The sequence below is a fragment of the Urtica dioica genome, chromosome 3 (assembly GCF_054948205.1).
Source record: "Urtica dioica subsp. dioica isolate 48M chromosome 3, U.dioica_male_clone48M_v1_H2, whole genome shotgun sequence".
NCBI classification, from domain to species: domain Eukaryota; kingdom Viridiplantae; phylum Streptophyta; class Magnoliopsida; order Rosales; family Urticaceae; genus Urtica; species Urtica dioica.
In genome coordinates, this window is record NC_142758.1 from 8,829,343 (window position 1) to 8,850,389 (window position 21,047).

Genomic DNA, 21,047 nt, shown 5'->3' on the forward strand with positions numbered 1-21,047 from the left:
AAAAGCATATTTTATAGTTAATCTAACAGAGAATTGATCGGAGATGCGGGGGAGGGTTTCGATTATGGTGTTCTATGGGTTAATCGAATTGGAAATAATATATACTTACAATTTTTTCCAAACGGAGACGCTTCGTCGGCTTCGGAAGTGGCAAAATCAGAAAATTGGTGGCGGAAAAGGTGGTCGGACGTAATATCGGAGGATTGAGGGATTCGAAATCGATGGAGAGTTCGGAGGCAATATCGGAGGATTGAAGGATTTAGAGTCGGATCCGAAAATTTTGGTGTGTATTTGATGATGGGTAAGATATGAATATAATATTGTTTGGTAGTGGATTGGGCTAGTTACCTAATTTAAGTAATAGTTGGACTAGAATTTTAAAAGAGGTGGTCAATTTGGGCTAGATACCTAACCGGCCCTAAATAAAAAGAGTTTTGACTTTTTTGGACTTTTTTTTTTAAATGTCAGAAATAGGATCTCTGACACTTTTTTCATTTATGTAATTGCAATTATATCATTATTTATTTATTTATTTATTTTAAATGTCAATGTCTTGTACACCTCTCTCATGTGACTCATGACCCCACTCAAGTACACTTCTCTCTCTCTCTCTCTCTCACTCTCTCTCTTTATTCTTTGTCATTTCTCTCTTACGTACATTACATTGTAGCTTATATTAGTTATATCATATATATAGGCTGGTAGTTTATATTGTAGCTATTATAAATATTATATTTACATATACATAAATATATGACATATATTTTTTTATTACATAATAAAGTACAAACATAAATAATTAATAGATTAGACACATTTTTTTTTATTGTTATGAAATTAGCTTGATTTATTTCCATGAAAATAATAAAGTACACATATAAATAATTAATAAAACAGGCACATTTTTTTTTTTAATTTTTATGAAATTAGTTTGATTTAATTTCCATGAAAATCATACACACATAAATAATTAATAAAATAGACAATTTTTTTATTTTATTTTTATGAAATTAGTTTGATTTAATTTCCATGAAATTAATGAAGTACACACATAAATAATTAATAAAATAGACACATTTTATTTTTATTTTTATGAAATTAGTTTGATTTAATGTCCATGAAAATAATGAAGTATACACATATATAATTAATAAAATAGACACATTTTTATTTTTATTTTTATGAAATTAGTTTGATTTAATTTCCATGAAAATAATAAAGTACAACATAAATAATTAATAAAAATATGCACATTTTTTATTTTTATGAAATTCGTTTGATTTAATTTCCATGAAAATAATAAAGTACATACATAAATAATTAATAAAATAGACACATTTTTTTTATTTTTATGAAATTATTTTTTAATAAATAATAAAACGAAACAATAAAATTTCGTGACTTTCCTGTCACGAAACAAATGGATTCGTGACTTTCCAGTCTCGAAAAATGAGGATTTCGTGACTTTTCTGTCACGAAAAATAGGGATTTCGTGACGTAACTGTCACGAAAAAACTCTTCAAGTCACGAAACAGTACGTTTTCATGACATTTCAGTCACGAAATTGGATACTTTTATGGACTTTAATGATAAATCTCTTGTTTATTTCATTAAATACGTCGTAGGAGACCAATGGTTATTATAAATATAAAAATAAAAAATTGAAAAAATACATGGTAAGTTAATCTCTACTTACCTGGAAGATCACGAGGAAAGAATGTGTTTTGTATTTTGAAGTGTTGTTGACACACATTAATTTGTACAATTTCATCATTTCAAATGGAAAAAGAATGTTAAGTAGTCTAAACATATGAACATAGTTTAATGAGGTTTAAAGTCATGTCGTCCGGTAACGTTTACCCCTCTAACTTATACTTAATGTGGAAATTTAATGATAACTCATGTATTAGCGTTGTTAATCTTCCAAAACAACTCATTTAAGAGTCTAGAAACAAGTTTATGAGGACCAAACGAGATCAAAAGAACGAAAGAGAGCATGTTTCATGTAATTGACATGGATATCTAGGAATTTGTGACTTCTATGTCACTTCTATGGAGATTTCGTGATTTTTCTGTCACGAAAAATGGGGATTTCGTGACTTTCTTATCACGAAAAATGGGGATTTCGTGACTTCTATGTCACAAAAAAGGGGGATTTCGTGATTATTCTGTCACAAAAAATGTGGATTTTGTGACTTATTTGTCACGAAACAAAGCTCTTCAAGTCACGAAACAATACGTTTTCGTGACATACCAATCGCGAAATGGATACTTTGATGGAATTTAATGATAAATATCTTGTTTATTTCATTAAATACGTCGTAGGGGATCAATGATTATTATAAATAAAAAAAAAATTGTTTGAAAAAATACATGGTAAGTCAAGCTCTACTTACCTAGGATCTTGAGGAACTAATGTGTCTTGTATTGTGAAGTGTTGTTGACGTACATTCATCTGTCCCATTTCATCATTTCAATTTAATGAGAAAAAGTGTCACGTAGTCTAAAACAAATGAACATAGGTGAATGAGATTTAATGTCATGTCGTCCGGCATGTCGTTTTCCCTTCTACCTTCTCCTTAATGTAGGAATTTATTGATAACTCATGTATTAAGTTGCTAGTCCTCCCAAATCTACTCATTTAACATTCTAGAAGCAAGTTTATGAGGACCAAACGAGATCAAATGAGCGAAAGAGAACATGTTTTACGTAATTGGCTCGGACTTCGTGACTTATTTGTCACAAAATTCTGGGAATTTGTGACGTCTTTGTCACGAATTTCAGAAATTGGTGACTTCTTTGTCACGAAATTCCGGGAATTCGTGACGTCTTTGTCACGAAAAAAATGGGAATTCGTGATTTCTATTTCACAAAAAATTGAAATTTCGTGACTTCAATGTCACGAAATATATTATTTGACTTATTTGTCACAAAAAATGGGGATTTCGTGACTTATCTGTCACGAAACAAAGCTCTTTAAGTCACGAAACAGTACATTTTCGTGACATACCAGTCACGAAATGGGATACGTTGATGGAATTTAATGATAAATCTCTCTTTTTATTTTATTCAAAACGTTTTATGTGACCAATGGTTGTTATAAATATAAAAAAAAAAAAAAATGAGAATATACATGGTAAGTCAAGCTCTACTTACCTAAAAGAGCTTGAGGAACTAATGTGTCTTGTATTGTGAAGTGTTATTGACATACATTCATTTGTCTCATTTTATCATTTCAAATTAATGGGACGAAGTGTCACGTAGTCTAAAACAAATGAACATAGGTGAATGAGATTTAATGTCATGTCGTCCGGCATGTCGTTTTCCCCTCTAACTTGTCATTAATGTGGAAATTTATTGATAACTCATGTATTAAGGTTGCTAGTCCTCCCAAATCTACTCATTTAAAATTCTAGAACCAAGTTTGAGGATCAAACGAGATTAAAGGAGCGAAAAAGAGTATGTTTATGTAATTGGCTCGAACTTCGTGACTTATTTGTCATAAAATTCCAGGAATTCGTGACGTCTTTGTCACTAAAAAATGGGAATTCGTGACTTATTTGTCACGAAAAATGAGGATTTCGTTATTTATTTGTCACGAAAAATGAGGATTTCGTTACTTATTTGTCACAAAAAATTAGGATTTCGTGACTTTCCTGTCACGAAAAATGGGGATTTCGTGACTTTTCTATCACGAAAAATAGGGATTTCGTGGATTTCATGTCATGAAACATTGGGATTTCGTGAGCTCATCGAAAGGGATTTCGGTTCGTATGATGCCTTCGTCGGGGAGTTCAGGACCGCCGCTCTTACCCAGTTTGGGTCTGGTTGGGCTTGGCTTGGTGTACGTCTCGACATTTTGTTTTTTTAAGTCATATGACTCTAATTATGTCATGCCTCTGAGAGTTTTATTTTTGTCCAACAGACGAAGACAGGAAGTTGTCCATTGTTAAGACCCCAAACGCCGTTTTCGGTTCTTCCGTGAGTGATTATATCAAGTTTATTTCATGAACAAATATACATCACCTAAAACAATTCTCATTCTTGTATTTTGGCTAATGAACTTTTTTCTTTTTCTTTTTTTTTTTGTTAGTTGCTGCCTATTCTAACCATCAATGTCTCGGAGGTAAATATAGATTAACAGAATTAGATAAATTTAAACACTTTTATGTAAGAAATGAAAATTTGCAAATTCCTAACTTTTTGTTTTGCCTCTTTCAACAGCATGCTTACTATCTCGACTTCCAGGTCAGTTTTTGTTATTTTGACTTAGTAATGGAATTAAGTGTTTCCTTATAACTTGTTCTCTTATTCTAAAACCTGAGATATTTGGTTATTTTGTGCAGAACCGGCGAGTTGATTACATAACTCTGTTTATGGAGAAGCTTGTGTCATGGGACGCTGTGACAGCCAGGCTTGAAGCTGCCAAGGCAAGCTGCCGAACAAGATGAAGCAAAACAACCAAGCGTGACGAGGGAATAATTTCATTTTGCTTTTCCAACGACAATAAAATAAAACTATGAAAGAAAAGTGTGCTTTTTTTTTTGGCTATTGTACTTGTGACTAAGAAAGAGATGGATCTACTAAGCAGGCACTATTAGTATAATCTTATTGTGGAGATTTTCAATGACAAGAAGGTCACGAAATCCCTATTTTTCGTGACAAATAATACATGCGTTATCAATAAAATCCACACATGAAAGAGAAGTTAGACGGGAAATCGACATAACGGACAACATGACGTTAAACATCATCACCTATGTTCATATGTTTAGACTATTAACATTCTTTTCTCATTTGAAATGATGAAATAGTACAAATTAATGTATGTCAACAACACTTCACAATACATTACACATTCTTTCATCATGATCTTCTAAGTAAGTAGAGTTTCACTTATCATGGTTTTTTTCAATTTTTTTTTATTTTTATATTTATAACAACCATTGGTCCCTTAAGACATATTTAATGAAATAAAAGAGAAATTTCTCATCATCAAAGTATCCAATTTCGTGACTGAAATCTCATGAAAACGTACTGTTTCGTGACGTGAAGAGTTTGTTTCGTGATAGATACATCACGAAATCCCAATTTTTTGTGACATGATAGTCACAAAATCCCCATTTTTCGTGACAGGAAAGTCACGAAATCCCTATTTTTCGTGACAAGAAAGTCACGAAATCCCCATTTTTTGTGACATAGAAGTAACGAATTCTCAGATATACATGTCAATTACATGAAACATGCTCTCTTTCGTTCATTTGATCTCGTTGGTCCTCATAAACTTGCTTTTAGACTGTTAAATGAGTTGATTTGGAGGACTAACAACGCTAATACATGAGTTATCAATCAATTTTCACATTAAGGATAAGTTAGAGGGGAAAACGACATGTCGGACGACATGACATTAAACCTCATTAACCTATGTTCATATGTTTAGACTACTTGACATTCTTTTTCCATTTGAAATGATGAAATTGTACAAATTAATGTGTGTCAACAACACTTCACAATACATGACACATTATTTCCTCATAATCTTCTAGGTAAGTAAATCTCATTCACCTATGTTCATATGTTTAGACTATTAACATTCTTTTCCCATTTGAAATGATGAAATTGTAAAAATTAATGTGTGTCAACAACACTTCACAATACAGGACACATTATTTACACAATATATTTTTATATTTTTATTTTCCACATTATATTTATGTGTGTACTTTATTATTTTCATGGAATTAAATCAAACTAATTTCATAAAAATAAAAATAAAAATGTGTCTAATTTATTAATTATTTATGTGTGTACATTATTATTTTCATGGAAGTTAAATCAAACTAATTTCATAAAAATAAAAAAATGTGTCTAATTTATTAATTATTTATGTGTGTACTTTAATATATTCATGGAATTAAATCAAACTAATTTCATAAAAATAAAAAATGTGTCTAATTTATTAATTACTTATGTGTGTACTTTATTATTTTCATGGAAGTTAAATCAAACTAATTTAATAAAAATAAAAAATGTGTCTATTTTATTAATTATTTATGTGTACTTTATAATAACATATCGGGACAAAGAAGAGAGAGAGAGAGAGAGAGAGAGAGAGAGAGAGAGAGGTGAGAGTGGAGTCCATGAAACATTGACATGTAGAAAAAATAAATAAATAAGAATATAATGGTAATTACATAAATGAAAAAAGTGTCAAGAGTCCTATTTGTGACCTTTTAAAAAAAAGTCCAAAAAAATCATTTGCATTTTGTTTACTCCTAGTTTTGGAGAACTCCCTTCTATTTTTGGAGTTGGTTTGCATCATAGAACACTTTAGTACTTTAATAATTTAATTACCCCATCTCATCAGCCTAAGTCTAGACCCAACTGTTTCCACATGGGTTTGGACTGTTGAACCACATATGGCCAAAACAAAACAAAAAAGCTAGTTCTAGATTACACTACTGTGTTAACAGAGACCTTGTTGACACTGTGGAGCAGCTGTACTAAAAGAAATTTATAAAAAATTTATTTACATCCACGAGTTGACATAAAAATGTAACAATCAAAATCATTGGTTTGAAAAACAATATTTTCCTTACCAACTTCGTTTCATTCCTATTGTCGCACGAAAATGAACAATGATTCAAAGCTTCATCTCATACGAGTTGAACTCATGACCTTTAAATCGAAATATATGTGAAATTATCATTAGATCAATTTAATTGTTATTTTTTTTTATTCTATACATCTAGCAATCATGAAATAGTAATAGTAATGATAGGGGGTGACACTGTGCGTGGGAGATTGAGCGTTCGATCAGAGGAAATTGTGCGCAGAAAGTCTCTAGTAGTGTTTCAGAACTCTAAGAGCGAGTAATCTTGAGGAGGAATGAATGTGACTCTCTCCCTCACTGAGAGGGGGTATTTATAGTGGATGTAGAAGCCTAGGAGGGCCTTTGGATGCACCTTGGAGAGCGCACCGTGGATTTCGGGCGCGCGAGGCGATTCTGGAGCGCGCACGGTGCAAGAGCGCGGCGCGGCGCACCACGTCTGTTGCGCGCTGAGTGTGTGCTCTTTTCGAGGAGCGCGCGATGGTGAGCTTTGCTTCGTGTGCGAGCTTGGGCTCAGAATTTCGGGCCGTTTTGAACGGGCCTTAGCCGTTGTGGGCCTTGATGGGTTTTTCAGTGACTCGGCCAGTTGGGCTTATAGAGTTCGGAATTCCACGCAAGTCGTGTGGAATTTAATGTATCGGGTTTTTCGAGAACGACCGACAACATTAGCCCCCGAAGTTCGTCGCTCGAAAGGCCCTTGCGATGTACTTAAGTTGTTTTACGCCCGAATGTTTAAGGAAAACCGATTTCCTCGAGCTTCACCGTGGTAAAACTTTTTCTTCTCTCTCTTTTTTTGGAGGAGGGAGGGAGGCGGGGAAGGGGCGTTGGTGTACCAGCGCGCGCACGGTGTGGTCGGCCCAGAGAGGATATTTTCCTCTTTTCCTTTCTTTCATTTCCTTTCCTTGCTGGGATAGGATTAGGATCCCTACTTTTGAAATCCAACTTTTCCACCCCCTATGTGCCTATAAATAAGAGCATAACTCTACATATTTTTCACAACTACACGTGCTTTCTCACAGTTTTCCGTCTCTCTTTACACTAGTGCATAATGGAAATTCTATTCCCCTTCTCAACCAAAGATCATGAGGTGAATTTCTCTCACTTGCTTCAGGACTCCGAGCATGCAGAGAGCGATCTATTTACAAGATTGGAGAAGATTCTTGTGCCCGTGGAGGAGGATCCAAGTGGAGTCTAGCAGTGGCTCGAAGTGGGCGAGGCGGACGCGACTGCGTCCGTCGCTCAGCCTATGGAGCGAGAGGAGGTGCGCGCGCCGACTTGGCGTGGCACGGTCAAGGAAGTAGGGCGGCGCTATGCGCCCCGCCTTGTGATCAACCTGGTTGACAGGAAGGGGGGGGGGGACGCGCCAAAGTCTGTCGCGTTGTGCCGAGTGTCGGCTTGGATGCTCCAGGTGTGCCGGAGGAAGGCGATGAAGTTGCTTTGCTGGTTTTGTCAGAGTCTGTTCTTAATGAGATCGACTCCATGGACGTCTTTGGACCAGAATCGGAGGATCCCAATGGTGACTCAGAGACTTGTCCGAGGAGCAGAAGTTCTGCCGCGGAGCGCTCGAGGAAGGTGATGGCTGATAGGTGCGTTTATCACGCGTAAAACTCCTATTCCCCGAATCAAAAACCGACGAGTCCTCAAGTGTCTTAATGGTTTTTGGTAGTTTTTTGAGTAATTTCAGGTTCAGAGGAGCATTAGAGCGTCTACAATCAATTTCGTGGAAAGATGACGGGGTTCGGAGTCAAAATGGTCAAAATAGAGTAAAAATGAGATGGGCAAGAAACGTGGCAACTACGCGCGCCGCAGAAAGAGAGTATACGAGACCGCGCGCCGTGCATACGGGGACTCAAACCATGAAATCGCACAGAGTCTTATGCGCGGAGCGCGCATAACCTGGAGCTGAGTCCGCGCGCTGCGCAGTGACTACCGCGCGCCGCGCGCCTTCGGATTACTGGAATAGGAAATTAGCGATTTCTGAAGATTTCTGACCCTTGGATCGAATTGGAAGGCTCAGATCACTCCGAAAAACACACAATCAGGGCTAAAAACACCTCTTGTAACCTAATTAGCGGAGGCTAGTTTGTTTTTAGTTTTTTTTACTACTTTTGGCTGCACTTTTCTCTGGAGAGCTTTTGTTTGGGAGCGAAGTTGAGTCGACGATCCGACGAACAAGCAACCGTGAATTCCTGTTTTTAATAGTTTTTCTTTCTTTCCCTTACTCTCCATTACTTTTATTTCTCAATTGATTGATAGTTTCATCCTTCCTGTCATGAATCTCGTAGTGTTTTTCTTATTTATGATTATGTTGATTATTGTTTTGATCATTATGTTGTTAACTATGGATTCCGTTAGAGGCTAGATTTTTAGCGGGGTTGCGATGTAGCCGGATTAAATTGGGTTAGGGGGTTTCGTTAGGGTGAAATTATGCTTTGATTTACTTAATTATTCATGTTTGTGTGGATGTGTTCTTAATGCGTTCTTTAGATTGGCCATCTTTAGGATTGTTTTTAGGAGTTTTATGTCACTCGAGAGAGGGCGAAAACTCATGCTCATAATCCATGCTTCGTTTCGTTCTTAGGTTGCTAGACGGCTTAAGCTTAATGTAATTGTTTGAATTCTCGTGTTTATTGATCGTGATTGTTTTAATAGGATTAGAGGCCGAGAGGATATATAATCCGTCAATTGCGTAGGTTGCTAGATCACTCGAGAGAGGCTAGTAATATCATAGGGAGAATGAGATTAGCACGAGTAGAGTAGGTCAAGTTGTAGGAACCTGAAACCCATGAGTCTTAATTTTCCGGTGAAGTTTGTTTCGTGTTAAATTTCTGTTGCTGTTTTGTTATTTTTATTCTAGTTAATTCTTGCACCTCCCACCTTAATACAGTGAAATCAATTTGCTTTAGGTTGTTTAACGTCGCTAGAGTAACTAGTCTCTGTGGGATCGATATCCGTTACTTACGTAACACTATTACTTGTTCGATACGTCCACTTGCGTGCTAGTTATAAAAATATCGCAACAAGTTTTTGGCGCCGTTGCCGGGGACTTTTTACAATAGCCTCGAAAAATAATCTGCTTTGCCATTTGATTTCGTTACGCGTTTCCTAACTTGGCGTGTCATTTTCTCTGTTTTGAAGGTGCATGCGGAGTGAGGGAACATCAAACCTCGTTCCACTAAATCTTGAGATCGAAAAATTCTGCAAGACAAACAGAAAGCAGTCAAAGGAACGAGCAATGGGAGATAGAGCGAACAACGCAGCGAACGAAGAGCCAAAGACCCTATTCCAATATGGGTTACCACCAGCCGACGCCGTGCAATCGGCAATCGCTCTCCCGGCTCTTGCGGGTAACCAGAATTTCGAGATCAAGACCGGCATAATACACATGGTCCAAGCGAATCAATTTTCTGGATCACCTGCCGAAGACCCGCAAGACCATCTGACTAACTTCGTCGAGATCGCAAACACGTTCAAGCTCCACAACGTGTCCGACGAAGCCATCCGCCTCCGCCTTTTCCCGTTTTCACTACGAGACCGAGCCAAGACGTGGCTCAACTCCCTCCCGCCGGGTTCCATCACATCATTGGCCGACTTGCGCGTCAAATTCATCTCAAAGTTCTTCCCGTTCGAGAAGATGCACAAGAGACGCAACGAGATCCATTCGTTCGCCCAATACGACGGGGAGTCATTGTTTGAAGCATGAGGGCGCTTCAAGGAGTTAGAGAGCAGGTGTCCCAATCATGGCATCCAATGGTGGATGATGGTGCATATTTTCTATGGCGGTCTTTCACCATCGTCTCGCACCCTAGTCAATACGGCCGCTGGAGGGTCGTTCTTTCAGAAGACAGATGAGGAAGCTCATAGCATTCTCGAGGAGCTGGCCTACAACAACGATCAATGCCCGTCCGAGCGGCGCATCTTGAAGAATATGCCAGTCACCCCCGAGATGGAGCTGATGAAGGCACTGGCATCACAGGTGGCGGATCTCACAAAGTCAGTCCAGGGACAGAAAGCCTCCGTTCAAGCCGTGCACACCCCTGAAGTCTGTTTTTGGTGCAACGGACAGCACAATAGTGACAAGTGCGTTTATGGGGACAACGGCCAACATGCTAATTTCATCAACAACAGGCCGCCCTAGAACAACTACTATCAAGGCCCAAGGAACAACTACCAGAATGGGGGATGGAGAGGTCCCCAAAACAACATGCCTATGCAACCCGTGCCTCAAGCCCAGCCTCGTCCACCACAGAATCAGCCCCGACCACCTCCATACCAGCCTCCTCCATTTCGGGCGTACAAGGGCGAGACCAACCTAGAGGAGCTCATCGCCAACTTGGCCACGTCAACAACCGCCTTCATCAACTCCACCACCGAGTTCATGCACGAAACGAAGACGTCTCTCTCGAACCAATCGGCGCAGATCCGAAATCTTGAGACTCAAATGGGGCAACTGTCAACTGCGGTTAACTCACGACCTCAGGGAACGCTTCCAAGCAACACCGACATCAACCCCAGGTCACAAGTCAATGCCATTACACTCAGAAGCGGACAAGTGATTGACAACTCCGACAAGAAGAAAGAGAAGGTGGAGAAAGACGAGCCCTCCGTATCGACGCCCCTAGCCACGCCACCTCCGGCGAGTGCCCCAGTTCCAACAAGCACGCCAAAGCTGCCGTTTCCTCAGAGGCAGAAAGAAGGGAAACTCGACCACCAATTCAGCAAGTTCCTCGAGGTATTCAAGCAGCTTCAGATAAATATCCCGTTTGCTGACGCTCTTGAGCAGATGCCGACGTACGCCAAGTTCCTGAAGGACATCCTCTCGAAAAAGAGGAAAATAGAGGACTGCAGCACGATCACCCTCACCGAAGAGTGCTTTGCCATCATTCAGAGGAAGTTGCCGATAAAGATGAAGGACCCAGGGAGTTTCACCGTCCCGTGTGCCATCGGGAACACCTTCTTTGAGCGAGCAATATGCGACCTGGGAGCGAGCACTATGCGACCTGGGAGCGAGCATCAACCTGATGCCGTATTCTATCTTCAAGAAGCTCGGCATCGGAGAGGTGAGACCGACCCGAATCACGCTTCAGATAGCGGACAGGTCGATCGTATACCCGCGAGGAATGATCGAAGATCTCCTAGTCAAAGTTGACAAGTTCATCTTCCCCGCCGACTTCGTGATGCTCGACATGGAGGAAGACCGCGACGTCTCAATCATCCTAGGGCGGCCATTCCTCGCCACAGGCGGAGCTCTCATCGACGTCCGGAAAGGAGAGCTAAAACTGAGTGTGCAAGACGAAGAGGTTGTGTTTAACGTGTTCAACGCTATAAAATACCCGAGGGCAAGCGACGATGTCTTCCGGATCGACGTATGTAATTCCATCATCGCCAACTTCTCTCACCGATCCGAGGACCCTCTCGAGGTAAGTTTGCTAAACTCTATTGATTTCACTAACGAGTTTGATGAATGTGAAGCTTTAGAGCACGTGGAGTACATGAACGCAGCCATGCCATACCGACGTAACTCGATCGAGAGTTTGGGGGAGAGCCAACCTCGAGTGCCTCCGTCCATTCAACAGCCCCCAAAGCTCGAGCTAAAAGAATTACCGGCACATCTCCGCTACGCCTACTTAGGTGTAGGCTCAACCCTTCCAGTGATAATCTCGAATCACCTCACCAAGGGAGAAGAAGAAAGGCTACTCGTGGCGCTACACAAGCACAAGGGAGCGATCGGGTGGACACTCTCGGACATCAAAGGGATCAGCCCCTCCTATTGCGTTCACCGCATTCTCTTGGAGGGCGGGCATCATCCCTCGGTGGAGCACCAAAGACGCCTCAATCCGGCAATGAAGGAGGTCGTCAGGAAAGAGATCCTGAAATGGCTCGATGTCGGGGTCATTTACCCGATCTCCGAAAGCGCATGGGTAAGTCCGGTGCAATGCGTTCCGAAGAAAGACAGAATGACGGTGGTGAGAAACGACAACAACGAGCTCATTTCCACTCGGATGGTGACCGGGTACAGAATCTGCATGGACTACCGCAAGCTCAACAACGCCATGCGCAAAGACCACTTCCCACTCCCCTTCATCGATCAGATGCTCGACCGTCTCGCAGGGCACATGTATTATTGTTTTCTTGATGGTTATTCAGGTTATAACCACATCACGATCGCACTAGAGGATCAGGAGAAGACCACCTTTACATGCCCTTATGGCACCTTCGCCTTCAAGCGAATGCCGTTTGGGCTATGTAACGCACCAGCCACGTTCCAAAGATGTATGATGGCCATTTTCTCCGACATGGTGGAGAAAACAATTGAGGTTTTTATGGACGATTTTTCTGTATTTGGCCCTACATTTGATCAATGTTTGGAGAATTTGTCTCAGGTGCTTAACAGGTGTGAAGAAACTAACCTCGTGCTTAACTGGGAGAAGTGCCATTTCTTGGTACAGGAAGGCATCGTGCTAGGCCACAGAGTCTCGAAGGACGGGTTAGAGGTGGACCGGGCGAAAATTTCCACAATCAAGAAGCTACCACCACCAACTTCGGTCAAGGGAGTGAGAAGTTTCCTGGGGCATGCCGGCTTCTATAGGCGCTTCATCAAAGACTTCTCCAAAATAACGAAGCCATTATGCGGACTACTCGAGGAAGACACCAAGTTCTCCTTCTCCACCGAGTGCTTAGAGGCCTTCAATGCCCTCAAGCAGAGACTCAGCACCGCCCTGATCATCACCGCCTCAGACTGGAGTCTCCCGTTTGAAATCATGAGCGACGCTAGCGACCATGCGGTGGGTGCAGTCCTTGGGCAGCGTAAAGACAAGGCTTTCCACGCAATTTACTATGCGAGCCGGACTCTTAACGAAGCCCAAGTGAACCACATGACGACGGAGAAGGAGCTTCTGGCAGTGGTGTTCGCATTCGACAAGTTCAGACCCTACATCATCGGCAACAAGGTGATTGTCTACACCGACCACGCGGCCATTAGATACCTCATGGAGAAGAAGGACGCTAAACCCCGCCTAATCCGTTGGGTCCTTCTCCTCCAAGAGTTCGACATCGAGGTCAAAGACAAGAAGGGCACAGAGAACCTCGTAGCTGATCACTTATCGAGATTGGAGACGCTCGAGCACGTTCCAGACAAGATGACACTCATCAATGATGACTTCCCCGATGAAAAGCTTTTGGCCGTCCATCAAGCCGTCCTCCCATGGTATGCAAACATCGTGAATTACCTCGTAGGCAAGGTGGTGCCGACCGACCTCAAGACGTATCAGAAGCGGAAATTTCTTTCGGAGGTCCGGAGGTATTACTGGGAGGAGCCGATTCTCTGTCGGCAGTGTGCAGACCTGATTGTGAGGAGGTGTGTTCCCGAGGATGAGATGGAGTCAGTTCTGGGACATTGCCATGGTCTCGAATGCGGAGGTCACTTCGGTCCGAACCGCACGGCAGCGAAAGTCCTTCAAAGCGTCTTCTATTGGCCAACGCTCTTCAAAGACAGCCGAGACTTCATTATTGCCTGTGACCGGTGCCAATGAACGGGTAATATTTCTAACCGAAATGAGATGCCACTCACTAATATTTTGGAAATAGAACCGTTCGACGTCTGGGGAATAGATTTCATGGGCCCATTTCCATCTTCCTACGGAAACAAATACATTCTCCTGGCGGTGGATTACGTATCCAAGTGGGTCGAGGCAAAGGCTACTCCGACAAGCGATGGGAAGGTGGTCTTGAAGTTCTTAAAGACCATCTTCACCCGGTTCGGCACACCACGAGCCATCATCAGCGACGGGGGAGCACATTTTTGTAACCGGCAGTTCGATGCACTCCTCGCCAAATACAGCGTCACACACCGGAAAACATTGGCGTATCACCCTCAAGCCAACGGACAAGCGGAGGTCTCTAACCGGGAAATTAAGCAAATCCTGGAAAAGACGGTGGGAAGTTCTCTGAAAGACTGGGCCGCCAAGCTCGATGATGCACTGTGGGCTTACCGCACAGCCTACAAGACGCCAATTGGTATGTCCCCGTACAACCTCATTTACGGAAAAGCATGCCATTTTCCAGTCGAGCTAGAGCACAGGGCACTTTGGGCGATGAAGAAGCTAAACTTCGACTACAAAGCTTCGGGCCAACAGAGACTACTTCAGCTGAACGCCCTCGATGAACTCCGACGAGAAGCGTACGAGAACGCCAGAATCTACAAGGAAAAGACCAAGGCATGGCATGACAAGAACATCATCAGGAAGGACCTCAAGCCGGGCCAAAAGGTACTCCTCTATAACTCCAGGTTGAAACTGTTCCCTGGAAAGCTGAAGTCGCGATGGTCGGGCCCGTTCGAAGTCGTGAATGTTTATCCACACGGGTGGGTGGAATTGGCGAACAGGCAGGGAGAACGCTTCAAAGTCACTGGTCAAAGGGTGAAGCCATACTTTGGGGGCGTGTTCGAAAGTGAGAAAGTGGTGACCTTCGTCACCACCATTGCGTGAGCCGAAGTCATATCTCGTCAAGCTATTGACATTAACTAAAGCGCTAATCGGGAGGCAACCCGACTTTCTTTCGTCGCATTTTCATTTTTTTTCTTTTCTTTTCTTTTACTTTTTTTTGATTGAACCCAGTTTTTTTTTACTTTTTATTTGTGTGTTAGTTTTCCAGAAAAAAAGAGATCGCGCGCCACGGGCCACACACTGCGCGGCGCGCGGACGGAACTTTCGGCTTCGCCCGCTCACAGAGTCTTATGCGCGCTCCGCGCGTAAGCCGAGTCCTCATCCGCGTGCCGCGAGGCATCACATGCGCGGCGCGACGAAAGCATGCAAGCGCGCGCCGCGGGATCCAGTACGCGCGGCGCGCGAAAAGAGGATTTTTTCGCCAAAGTCACAGAGTAATATGCGCGCTCCGCGCGTATGTCAAGACCCAGGTCCGCGCGGCGCGCAGAACAAGGCGCGCGGCGCGCGGACCCGCGTAAGTTGTTTTATAAAAGGTTTTTTTTGGCAGTTTTTTTTCAAAAAATTCTCTCAACCCTAAATTCCTCTCGAACCCTAACCCCTTTCTCATCAAAATCCGACCCCAATAATCATACAAACACGGAATTCACTCACCACAACTCTTGTATGTGATTCATCTACTTCCATTTGAGTGGTTTTAGTTTATTTTTGGGTGTTCTTCATCTCTCCATCCTCTTATTCCCCTACACTTCAAGGTATGACTCTCTAACTCGAATTTTTTGTTGTGATATGGTGATGATTTCGTGTTACTAGAGAATAAATTTGAGAATGTGGCTATAGGAATGGTTTAGATACTCTTCATCACAAATTGACATGCACTCTAGGTATTCGATGAAATACCCGAACGAACGTACAAGTGAAAAAGTGAAAAATTTACGTACGATTACGGGTCAATACGTACGGGGTCTAGTTGTGAACATGTTTGGGGGGTAAAAAGGGTAGTAGGCGTTCATCATAATATCATCGACTCATTTTCCATCGTGTTTTGCAGATGCAACGAGCTTCGACATCGAGAGTCAACCCCAAACGTGTCCGTCGGTCGGGAGCGGCGTTACCTCGACCATCGACATTACTGGAGGGTGCCGGCGAGGTTTGAGACGCCATATCAAAGAAGGGACTCATCGCCGAGCGTGTGCTTGCACCAAATCAACTGTGCGGGAATATGCTGGCACAAATCCGGGGATTACACTGGGAGAAACTGTGCAACATAGAGACGCCGGCATCACCGAAGTTAGTGCGCGAGTTCTACGCCAATCTCTCCGTCACGGAGGGAAACTTTGTCAAAGTGCGTAATGTGGTGGTCAACATCTCCGCACCGGCGCTCAACGACTATCTCGGGATCCCAGAACCCGAGAATGACGACTACGCCGACCTGTGCCTGTATCCACAATGGGAGGAGTGGATTCGCCTCCTCGCCCACCCCGGAGCCACCTACAAGACGAAAGTGGTGCATGGCCAGATAGTCCCGAGCCACCTCCCAATATCGAGCCTGAACCGTTACGCAAAGGCGTGGCAGCACTTCATCTGTGCCTCGATCCTTCCTAATCTGCGGGAGCACACAGTGGATCTCCAACGCCTGGCTTTATTGGTGTGCATTGTCACCGGGAGGGGCGTCCACATCGAAAAAATCCTGAAAGAGCGATTCGTGTTTTGTGCAAATCGCGACACCGATGTCACACTCGGCAATGGGGGGCTCATCACGCAGCTCTACCTCAACGAGGGACTGCGAGTCCCGACCTCCGAGACGCGAGAAAAATTGAGGGACCCAATCGACGACTGGAAAATCATGAGCCTAAAGCAGTGGAAGCACGGGGCCGCACATCCGGACGGGCGCGGGTTCATCGACATTCCCGAGCAGTACCAAGGCATCCCGGGAGCCCCCATCTTGGACGCCCCCAACGACGTTCCACCCCCGGTCGAGACCAACGAAGCGCCCGCTACGGGTTACAACGAAGCGCCAGCCACCGGTTACAACGAAGTGTTGGCCATGATGAACCGGTTCGACCACCACTTGGGTCGAATCGACCAGCGCATCGACACACTGGGCCAGCGCTATAACGCCATTGGGAGCTTCCTCACCGACTTTGGCCAATGGCAGCGCGACAGAGACGAGTTCCACCAAAACGTCTACAACACGTGGACGTTGCATCAAAGCTTCCCGGTCTCTCATCCCGATGTTCAAGCCGGAATACATCATGACGCCCCGATCTACCCGGCATACCCGCAGCACCTCCTGGCTCCATACCCGACATATCCTCCGTGGGAGTCAAACCTCTACGCTCCCCGCGATCCCGACGAGGACAAGGACCATGGCCGAGACGAGTAGGGGCGCTCGACCACCCCCGCAAAGGTACGTTCCTCCACCCCTGTTTTGCATAGATACATTGAGGGCAATGTAAGTCTCAAGTTTGGGGGGGGGGGGGTATTTTTGTCTTGCGGGGGTGTTTTTCTCTGTACACTAGTAGTTAATTTTTTCTGGTTCTCGTGTTTTTTTAGGATAATTGGTAGAAATTAGTGTTCTGACTGCTTTGATTGACTCGTTAAATGTTTGCCGATGATATGGATAGTATTGAGCTTTAGGTATTAGAAAAGATCTGTGAATTACCAAGTGAAAAAGAATTTGATTGAGTTCTGTGTACGGCCTAAAGCCCGAATAATGTTTGTCTCAATGCTTAGCTGAACTTGAGTAGTCGCCTAACTAGTCCTAAGAAGTGACCACCGCACACACTAAGAACCTTTTCGGATCCCTAGTCGAGGCGAAATTGAGCGCATACTGATATGGTGAGAGTGATATAGGCATTAGGAATAACCCTTCAAGCCAAAAAGCCGACCCGGAAACAGGTATAAAGTAGAACCCACTCACAAAAAGCCGAACACTTTATCCTCTCTCGATACTTAGTTAGAAAAAGCCGAGCCAATAAGTTTGAAATCCCACAAAGAACCCAGTTAACTTTAGCGACTCTTGAGTGACATCTTTGAGTGAATTCTTCCAATTGTGTGATATATGCTATGACCCCACACTCTCTGTTGTTAAATGTCTTGCTTAGACACCACGCCGGTGATTTACTTGTTAAAAAAAAAAAAGAAAAAGAAAAAGAAATGTGCCCAATTGAGTTATTTGTAGTTATGACGTGGTGGTTTAGGTTCTTTTGAAGAGTGTGGTCGTAGTTGAGTCAAAGTTTGGGAGGGATTTGGGGAAGAAAGACTAAAGAGGTAAGATGTTCTCGATAGGCATCTTCAAAGCCAAGAACATTGAGAAAAAAAATGAGTGAGTGAAGACATAGGGGGATGTTTTGGTGAGGAAGGAGTTGCTAAGGTTAATGTTAAAACCACTAAAAATCCGTTTTCCCACCCGAACCTAAGCCTGAACATTACAAGCCGCTAAGACCTATTGACAAGCTAGGAATGACGTGTGCGCATTAGTGGAGATCAAGGGGGAAGAGAAGGCGTATGGTGTGTCGAGTCGAAGATTTTGTCAAGACAAATAAAATGATTCTTGTGGTTGCATCTTAGGACTGGGAGGGTCACGAGACTTGGGAAGCAAAAGTTACTTGAGATAAAACAACATTGCAAACAGTGAGGGCTAACACGTATTCGTAAGGATTCTTTTAAACTTGGTAGTTGACTTGGAGTTTAAAACCACATATATCTATGTCAATGTAAGTCTAGAGGTTTGAAGTTGAGGCAAGCATGAGTCGATCAGTGTAGTCAAGGCATTGAAATTTACCAATCATAGTCGGGTTAACTTCTTTTGTGTAATTTTATGTTTTCTGTGTTTCTTTTGTTACTTGAGGACAAGTAACGGTTTAAATTTGGGGGGATTTGATAGGTGCGTTTATCACGCGTAAAACTCCTATTCCCCGAACCAAAAACCGATGAGTCCTCAAGTGTTTTAATGGTTTTTGGTAGTTTTTTGAGTAATTTCAGGTTCAGAGGAGCATTAGAGCGTCTACAATCAATTTCGTGGAAAGATGACGGGATTCGGAGTCAAAATGGTAAAAATAGAGTAAAAATGAGATGGGCAAGAAACGTGGCGACTACGCGCGCCGCGCGCCTTCCACCGCGCGCCGCGGAAAGAGAGTATACGAGACCGCGCGCCGCGCATACGGGGACTCAAACCATGAAATCGCACAGAGTCTTATGCGCGGAGCGCGCATAACCTGGAGCTGAGTCCGTGCGCTGCGCAGTGACTACCGCGCGCCGCGCGCCTTCGGATTACTGGAATAGGAAATTAGCGATTTCTGAAGATTTCTGACCCTTGGATCGAATTGGAAGGCTCAGATTACTCCGAAAAACACACAATCAGGGCTAAAAACACCTCTTGTAACCTAATTAGCGGAGGCTAGTTTGTTTTTAGTTTTTTTTACTACTTTTGGCTGCACTTTTCTTTGGAGAGCTTTTGTTTGGGAGCGAAGTTGAGTCGACGATCCGACGAACAAGCAACCGTGAATTCCTGTTTTTAATAGTTTTTCTTTTTTTCCCTTACTCTCCATTACTTTTATTTCTCAATTGATTGATAGTTTCATCCTTCCTGTCATGAATCTCGTAGTGTTTTTCTTATTTATGATTATGTTGATTATTGTTTTGATCATTATGTTGTTAACTATGGATTCCGTTAGAGGCTAGATTTTTAGCGGGGTTGCGATGTAGCCGGATTAAATTGGGTTAGGGGGTTTCGTTAGGGTGAAATTATGCTTTGATTTACTTAATTATTCATGTTTGTGTGGATGTGTTCTTAATGCGTTCTTTAGATTGGCCATCTTTAGGATTGTTTTTAGGAGTTTTATGTCACTCGAGAGAGGGCGAAAACTCATGCTCATAATCCATGCTTCGTTTCGTTCTTAGGTTGCTAGACGGCTTAAGCTTAATGTAATTGTTTGAATTCTCGTGTTTATTGATCGTGATTGTTTTAATAGGATTAGAGGCTGAGAGGATATATAATCCGTCAATTGCGTAGGTTGCTAGATCACTCGAGAGAGGCTAGTAATATCATAGGGAGAATGAGATTAGCACGAGTAGAGTAGGTCAAGTTGTAGGAACCTGAAACCCCTGAGTCTTAATTTTCCGGTGAAGTTTGTTTCGTGTTAAATTTCCGTTGCTGTTTTGTTATTTTTATTCTAGTTAATTCTTGCACCTCCCACCTTAATACAGTGAAATCAATTTGCTTTAGGTTGTTTAACGTCGCTAGAGTAACTAGTCTCTGTGGGATCGATATCCGTTACTTACGTAACACTATTACTTGTTCGATATGTCCACTTGCGTGCTAGTTATAAAAATATCGCAACAATGGCGACTGCCTCGACCATCTTGATGGGCGACAACTCTTCTGCGGGACCAAGGCATGCTAGGTCCGAGGTCTCGGACACAAGTCTAATGTGTCGCAAAAGTCTTTGGAGAGGAAGGAGTGGTATCCCTTGGAAGGCTTTGCTACTTCAGACGGCTTCGACTGCTCGGGGTTCGATGCTCCGAGCTTGATCAGCTATCGAGCATACGTCGATCTCAGGGAGGCATACGCCATTCCGACGTCTGTGGCGCTTTTTTGTCCTTTGGCGAGTGACCCACCGTTCTTCCCGCGGTGTGAATTTTATGCGGTGGCCATGTCGAGCCTTCAGTGTGGGCTGCTATTGCCCTTTCATCCCATTGTCCAGCGGCTCCTCGCGTAATTGGGGGTGCATGCCTGTCAAATGAGCCAGCGTTCTATCGCTTGGTTGCGATGTACCACATGGAGTGACTGTTGAAATTGATCTAGGGTTAAGAAAAGATTTAACGCTTCGAGCAAGCGGCGGAAAATAAAAGTTTTCTTATAAATAAGTAAAACGATTTTACTAACCTAGACAAAGAGCAAGCACATGTTATTATTAAAACTATCTAAAAGCAATTACACGTTTACTAACCTTTATAAAGCTTGATCGTTGAGAAGCTTGAGGTTAAATCGC

The 21,047-nt window shown here is 42.7% G+C and overlaps 1 protein-coding gene, 1 non-coding gene and 1 pseudogene across 2 annotated transcripts; 2 read left to right on the plus strand and 1 right to left on the minus strand.

Moving 5' to 3' along the window:
• Positions 1–3,541: 3,541 nt before the first annotated feature.
• Positions 3,542–4,472, plus strand: LOC149402346 (superoxide dismutase [Fe], chloroplastic-like). Its single transcript, XM_089608331.1, has 6 exons — positions 3,542–3,551; positions 3,705–3,844; positions 3,907–3,981; positions 4,094–4,126; positions 4,225–4,248; positions 4,347–4,472. The coding sequence occupies exons 1-6, from the start codon at positions 3,542–3,544 to the stop codon at positions 4,449–4,451; spliced, it is 387 nt and encodes a 128-aa protein (XP_089464457.1). The 3' UTR covers positions 4,452–4,472.
• Positions 4,473–10,253: 5,781 nt separating this feature from the next.
• On the minus strand, positions 10,254–10,357 carry LOC149402347 (small nucleolar RNA R71). The gene has a single exon (XR_016296247.1). It is a non-coding gene; the product is annotated as a small nucleolar RNA R71 (small nucleolar RNA).
• Positions 10,358–10,814: 457 nt separating this feature from the next.
• LOC149402348 (uncharacterized) lies at positions 10,815–14,142 on the plus strand (annotated as a pseudogene).
• Positions 14,143–21,047: the final 6,905 nt, after the last annotated feature.

Coding starts and splice junctions, on each gene's coding strand:
- LOC149402346 (XM_089608331.1), top strand. Junction 3,845..3,906: donor CTGGTTGGGCTTGGCTTGGT/GTACGTCTCGAC, acceptor TGCCTCTGAGAG/TTTTATTTTTGTCCAACAGA. Junction 4,249..4,346: donor CTTACTATCTCGACTTCCAG/GTCAGTTTTTGT, acceptor TATTTTGTGCAG/AACCGGCGAGTTGATTACAT.